At 49.3% G+C, this 7,500-nt stretch overlaps 1 protein-coding gene across 12 annotated transcripts in view; it reads right to left on the bottom strand.

Moving 5' to 3' along the window:
• Positions 1-7,500, bottom strand: part of cacna1g (calcium channel, voltage-dependent, T type, alpha 1G subunit) — a 296,305-nt gene that overhangs the window by 110,930 nt on the left and 177,875 nt on the right. For all 12 annotated transcript variants that reach the window (XM_072455517.1, XM_072455513.1, XM_072455523.1 and 9 more), the window contains one exon: positions 790-858. In XM_072455517.1, the coding sequence (XP_072311618.1) occupies positions 790-858 (69 nt within the window). The remainder of the gene's footprint in view (positions 1-789; positions 859-7,500) is intronic.

The raw sequence follows: 7,500 nt of genomic DNA, 5'->3' as shown, positions 1-7,500 counted from the left end.
ATGAACAGAATTACTCAAACATATGTGAATAAATTTAAAAGCTCAAAGAAGTCGATTTTGCATAATGCGTCTCCTTTAATGAGGCAATGTATTTACATGGTTGAAGTTTAAAGCTAACCTAAGCAGGGAAGATGATAAAGACACTGCCTCCACACCTTCCTTTGAATTCTATAGGCGCCGTTCATTTTGTATTCCGCTCATAAAGCAAAATTAGCATGAAATAACAGACAGCGGTGGACTTTTTGGGCCAAACACTGAACATCAACAACAACTTTTGCTGCCCGCATTAGTGAGCGCCTGCTGTTCAGATAAGAGCGGGAGAAAGGATTTACATAATAAGCTTATCCCATGTACTGTATATGAATCTATTACAAATAATTAAAATGAATCATTATGTTGGCATACTGTAGTTGACCCTTTAAACTCATTTAAGAATGTTTGAGGAAACCCACGTTTTTAGTTCATTAAGTAAAAGTAGTAAAGAAGTATTCAACGGCATTAGAGAGCAGGGCGGAGCACAGGGCAAAACATGTCACAGGCATTTATTTTATGTGTTTGACACTTGGATTACTGTTGTTCATTATGCCCGAGGTGAAGTGTTGGGGGTGTGGCCCAAACGTCACGTGTGGTGTGGGCTCAATGACCGAACGGATCCTTAATGGACTCAGCACGCAGCGTCCATGTGTTCTGGATGTGCAGGTCCACGTTATGCTACTGGTCAACAGTTTATGAAGCTGGATTTTAAGGTTTGTAAGTTGGAGTTGGCGGCTGCATCAGATTGAGTCCTACCTTGACCGTCATCTCTGCCACAAAGATGGAGGTGAAGATGTAGTTGGACAAAGTCAGGAAGATCCGCTCCTGCAGAGAAAGAGAAGTCAACTTTATAAAACGGCTGAGTACAAACTCTGTGTGTTTGTTTTGCGTCAGACCCGCTCAGGCTCCAGCTGCATAATGCATTATAGAACTGGGATCCTTAGACAATTCCTCATTTGCAAACAATCTGCAGCTCTCACTAACGATGGCTGGCAGCACTTCTGAAGTTTACTGTTTACAAGAGCGGCGAAGACCCAGAGGCGGAAAAGAAGTGTGTCACCTGCTTAACGCTGAGGTCATGAGGGCCACATCACACAAGGCCCAGGCTGTGCGGTGGCAGAGTGGTTAGATTTAGCATCTGGTGCTGCTGATATTGATATCGATTGGGAGGATTTTCCCTAAAATGTTCCTGAACGTTTGGAGTTCAGACCTTTGGCTTAACTGTTGGTGAAGCTCTGTCGTTTTAGCTTCTGATTTACTCTGATTTACTCTGATTTACTCTGATTTACTCTGATTATAAGAAGCTCTGCACAGAGGAACAGTTCAAATCCCATCTAGATTTTCTGGGGTAAATATTTAATTTACTTATTGACCTTTATTAAACACTGAGATTCAGAATTTCTCTTTCAGGGGAGTCCTGGCCCCAGAGGGGAGGAGCTTATTGTACGTGTTTTTAGTGGGTGGGGAAACCTTCGCAGACACAAGGAGAACATGCAAACTCCACACAGAAAGGGGATGGATCAGGACCTTCCTGCTGTGAGAAGTACAGCTGCTGGTGGAAGTTTGGACCGAGGCTTTTGACCATTTATTTTTCAAAGCTGAAGCTAATTTCAATAAAAATTGACTTACTTGTAATAAAGTAAATATTTTAAATGTTGAATGGACGATTTTTTTGGCCCAAATCTGAGTCTTATTTCCTCGTGGAAATAAGAAACTGCCGATTAGTCCCGCCACGTATCAATCATAAAACGCACCTATCGCTCACCTGCAGCTACGTGTGGCTCGTCCCCACGTTTCCGCATGTCTAAGCACATTGATCTATCATAATATAGTTCCCTCAGTGTACGGGGCAAAATTAGGACGGAGAAAGACTGTTCGAGCTCAGAAGTGGACAGAAATCTATGCGATGTGCTCCGTTGCACTAATAAACAAACGCACGTGTGTGTTGTATCAGTCCGCACGGGGGAGTGGCATGTGCACTTCCGCCTGCATTCTCAAATCGCCGATACTATTATCATTAGTATATTGTATAATGTTATTTATTTATTTTTCTGACCCTGGTTGTTTCCAGTTGGGCTGGAGGTGCACGACACGCCTCCGGACACGCCTCCGGACACGCCTCCGGACACGCCTCCGGACACATCATTAAACTAGACTAAACTAGTACCCACCAGGTCTGGACCAGGACTAACCCAGAATCAATACAGTTCTAAAGCAGAATTAAACACGGACTAAACCAAGACCAACCCAAATCTAAACTAGTGCTAACCAAAATCAAACCAGTAAAAGAGCACACGATCTGTGGGTGTGTGACTGGTTTGTTTCTGACTCCAGTGTGTTCCATGTCGTGCCTCTGAGACACCTTTGGCTGGATGTCGTCCTGTGCCTGAGCATCATTTATCACATTCTCGCTCCCTTTCTGAACCGTGTCGTGCAGAGGCTTCAGAGGCCACGCCTTCACACCTGCACGACTGAGCTACAGCCCGGTGACGTCATTGTTCGTTAGCGTTAATTGTTTACATGTCGCACTGAACTACTAACGCTGTAACAGGGGAAATAAGCCCAGCGGCACCAAACAGGCCTGGGCTGGCCATCTGGAGCACTGGGAGTTTTCCCGGTGGGCCGGAGCACTTTTGGGCCGGGTCTATCAACACAACTGTCCTGATGTCCCAATGTCCTGTCTTGATGTCCCGCTTCAACAGTTGAATCAAATACACACAAATAATATGTTATATCCGTGGTGGTGATCAGATTTTGTTCTCCCGGTCCAGCCCTGGCATGATGTGTAAGAGATGTGGTGAGTCCTGTCCTGCTCCTGCCCTGCTCCTGTCCTGTCCTGCTCCTCTGTCAGCTTTGGGATTAAACGACGTCGTGGGACAGCGAGGGCAAAGACGCAAGATACTGCATTTGTCCCTCAAATGGATCAACAAGTCGGATCGTTTGAGTCTTGGTTAAGGGACATATTGTTTTATAAAAGAGGCTGTACCCATTATCTTTTCAGTAAAACGTGCCCTGATACAGATATGTGACAGCAGGGTGAAAATAAGACCACGGTGTGCTGTCTGCATCTAATTATACAGCGTTTTATTTCCTGTTAACACACTTGCTTCGTCTGAAAATTGTGGAAAAAAAGGACTTAAAATCATTAGAAATATGGAAACTGGGGAATCATGTTAGACCGCTGCACACACTTTAAAACAAACTACTTTTCCAGGATTACATTTACTTGAATAACGGTAGTCTTTTTGAGTACAACTTTTGTCTACTCTCCCCCTCTGAATAGAAGGGTCTTTCCAACGCCGGCCCCCTTCGTTACATAAGCACGTATGGTCATGTAGCCCTAGGGGGCACATGAGGAGCCCTGGGGGGCACACGGGGAGCCCTGGGGTGCACACGAGGAGCCCTGGGGGGCACACGAGGAGCCCTGGGGGTCACATGAGGAGCCCTGGGGTGCACACGAGGAGCCCTGGGGTGCACACGAGGAGCCCTGGGGGGCACACGAGGAGCCCTGGGGGTCACATGAGGAGCCCTGGGGGAACGTGACATCACTGGGGGCTTTTGAGACGGACAGCACCAACTTCAGTGTGAAACAACAACCATTCAGGACAAAAGGAAAAGACAGAAATATAATCAAATACAGTAAAAGGAAAAAACATCAAAGGCGTGTTTCCACTGGTTTACTTTGGAGCCAGACTCCCAAACACTGACTTGATCGTATGATAAAACAATGTATTTGTAGTGATAAAACAAAGTTAGAAAACATTAGCATATTGAAACTAGTATATACTTTTTAAAGGCAGAGTAACAGGTCTTTGAGAGACAGAACTCTTGCTGATTGACAGGTGTTCAAATATTCATTTGCAGAAATATCATTAAAAAAAAAGATTTAAAAATCATACAATATGATTACTGTATTTTTTTAAATTTAGATTCTGTCTCACAGTGAAAATTTGTGCCGATAAACACAAGCGTGAAACACCAGCGACCATGGACCGCACACCAACTCATTTTTGGTGTGCCGCAGAATCTTGTGACATCGTTCAAAAAATAAAACCGACTCATTTTTGCTCCACAAATAAATTGCGCACTAACCAAAATAAAAAGTTGAAAAACACTGACATAGTCCAGCTCGTTTAATGCACTTTGATAAATGTTGTATTTCTTGTCATTCTTCCTTCCATCATTTACATGTTTTACCTGCCTCGGTCTATGCGCCGCAGTTTCTCCAGCCAAACAAACACTTCCATAAACACATTTCTGAGTCTGTTAAAGTTGTGACTTCTAAAAACCTAAAAATAGGGGTTTCTATCAAACACAAAGCATCAACACTGGGCACGGCTCTGCTTCTGAACTCCACTTTTCCTCTTCAACCCTGCCAAACGTTTAGACCCGAGCTTTCATCGTGGTCCAGGCTTACTCAGCTCCGAAACCATGACGATGTGCCGACGACTCTGCCACTGCACAGTCGCTCTCCATCGTCGCATATTTCATTTTGTTTGTTTCAATATTAATCTGTTTGAGCGGCAAAGAGTGAGAGTGCCCCCACTGCTCAATTAGAAATCATGCGTCTTATTATGGATTGTAATCATTCTCCATTGCTTTTCCCCCCACAAAGAATCGGAAAAGCGGTATCCAGGCAACGCAAACAGCCAGCAACCAGAAGCCGAATGCCAGGTATGCGACTCATGAGTTATTGGTAAAAACACTTTTCACAGCCTAAACTTCATTGCTCTTGTATTTGTTTAAAGGTGCACTATGTAACTTTTCTGCTCGTCTCCATGCCGATGTCATTGCTTGGCCCGGAACAGTACGGCATTAAATGTATTTGTCTTTGTTTCGCTGAAAAATACCTTGAAGAACGTGCATTCTGTGACAGCTGGAACCCAACCTGGAGGTGATACTTGCTTGTTTCCATGGAGATTAATGCCCTACGGTGGAAGATTTCAGTCCAATCCGACACGGTGAGAGAGCGGCTGGTCAGAACGACATGAAACTAGTCTCGTAAGTTAAGAAGAATTATTTCAAATGATAAGTCCACCCGCAGTATGAAGTCTGGCTCCTCAGTTTCCACGGTGATGGTCTTTTTGTTGATTAGGCAATTAAACCGTACAATGGTGTCTTGGTCAACCAGATTTTGGTTATCAACAAATAATTTTATTGGGATTAACTGCAAGGACCACTGCAGAAGCGAGAACGCATTTCGGAATGTGTAGGAGTCAATGATGAGTTAATTCTGTCGTTTTACATACAATTACTCGAGTGCAGTTTGGGTCAGAGATACTAAATACTTTGGAGAGCTCACTTGCCCCCGTTTAGTTCACTGATAACCACTGCACCGCGTTAGCTTTTCAACCATGTCAGGCAAAGTTGTATTATCTCCATGGAGACAAGCAGGAGGCAGATTCTCCACCAGAAATATTGATATTGGCACCAACCGTATTCTGCTGGTCCAACATTCAGCCTGACTGTAGGATCATTGTCTCTGTCTGTCGCCGGCCCACTGCTAAACGCACCCTTCTCCTCCGTGTCCCACTGAACACCAGCACCCTTCTCCCCCGCGTCCCACTGAACAAGCAGCACCCTTCTCCTCCGCGTCCCACTGAACACCAGCACCCTTCTCCTCCGTGTCCCACTGAACACCAGCACCCTTCTCCTCCGCGTCCCACTGAACGAGCAGCACCCTTCTCCCCCGCGTCCCACTGAACACCAGCACCCTTCTCCTCCGCGTTCGACTGAACAAGCAGCACCCTTCTCCTCCGCGTCCCACTGAACAAGCAGCACCCTTCTCCTCCGCGTCCCACTGAACAAGCAGCACCCTTCTCCTCCGCGTCCCACTGAACACCAGCACCCTTCTCCCCCGCGTCCCACTGAACAAGCAGCACCCTTCTCCTCCGCGTCCCACTAAACAAGCAGCACCCTTCTCCCCCGCGTCCCACTGAACACCAGCACCCTTCTCCCCCGCGTTCCACTAAACAAGCAGCACCCTTCTCCCCCGCGTCCCACTGAACACCAGCACCCTTCTCCCCCGCGTCCCACTGAACAAGCAGCACCCTTCTCCCCCGCGTCCCACTGAACAAGCAGCACCCTTCTCCCCCGCGTCTCACTGAACAAGCAGCACCCTTCTCCCCCGCGTCCCACTGAACAAGCAGCACCCTTCTCCCCCGCGTCCCACTGAACACCAGCACCCTTCTCCCCCGCGTCCCACTGAACAAGCAGCACCCTTCTCCCCCGCGTCCCACTGAACAAGCAGCACCCTTCTCCCCCGCGTCTCACTGAACAAGCAGCACCCTTCTCCCCCGCGTCCCACTGAACAAGCAGCACCCTTCTCCTCCGTGTCCCACTGAACACCAGCACCCTTCTCCTCCGTGTCCCACTGAACACCAGCACCCTTCTCCTCCGCGTCCCACTGAACGAGCAGCACCCTTCTCCCCCGCGTCCCACTGAACACCAGCACCCTTCTCCTCCGCGTTCGACTGAACAAGCAGCACCCTTCTCCTCCGCGTCCCACTGAACAAGCAGCACCCTTCTCCTCCGCGTCCCACTGAACACCAGCACCCTTCTCCCCCGGGTCCCACTGAACAAGCAGCACCCTTCTCCTCCGCGTCCCACTGAACACCAGCACCCTTCTCCCCCGCGTCCCACTGAACAAGCAGCACCCTTCTCCTCCGCGTCCCACTGAACACCAGCACCCTTCTCCCCCGCGTTCCACTAAAAAAGCAGCACCCTTCTCCCCCGCGTCCCACTGAACACCAGCACCCTTCTCCCCCGCGTCCCACTGAACAAGCAGCACCCTTCTCCCCCGCGTCCCACTGAACAAGCAGCACCCTTCTCCCCCGCGTCTCACTGAACAAGCAGCACCCTTCTCCCCCGCGTCCCACTGAACAAGCAGCACCCTTCTCCCCCGCGTCCCACTGAACACCAGCACCCTTCTCCCCCGCGTCCCACTGAACAAGCAGCACCCTTCTCCCCCGCGTCCCACTGAACAAGCAGCACCCTTCTCCCCCGCGTCTCACTGAACAAGCAGCACCCTTCTCCCCCGCGTCCAACTGAACAAGCAGCACCCTTCTCCTCCGTGTCCCACTGAACACCAGCACCCTTCTCCTCCGTGTCCCACTGAACACCAGCACCCTTCTCCTCCGCGTCCCACTGAACGAGCAGCACCCTTCTCCCCCGCGTCCCACTGAACACCAGCACCCTTCTCCCCCGCGTCCCACTGAACAAGCAGCACCCTTCTCCCCCGCGTCCCACTGAACAAGCAGCACCCTTCTCCCCCGCGTCTCACTGAACAAGCAGCACCCTTCTCCCCCGCGTCCCACTGAACAAGCAGCACCCTTCTCCTCCGCGTCCCACTGAACAAGCAGCACCCTTCTCCTCCGCGTCCCACTGAACACCAGCACCCTTCTCCCCCGGGTCCCACTGAACAAGCAGCACCCTTCTCCTCCGCGTCCCACTGAACACCAGCACCCT

Source organism: Eucyclogobius newberryi, unplaced genomic scaffold (assembly GCF_026437365.1).
Source record: "Eucyclogobius newberryi isolate DKJ021-1_F unplaced genomic scaffold, fEucNew1.0.hap1 SCAF_20, whole genome shotgun sequence".
Taxonomy (NCBI): Eukaryota; Metazoa; Chordata; class Actinopteri; order Gobiiformes; family Gobiidae; genus Eucyclogobius; species Eucyclogobius newberryi.
This window is presented reverse-complemented; position numbering and strand designations above follow the sequence as displayed.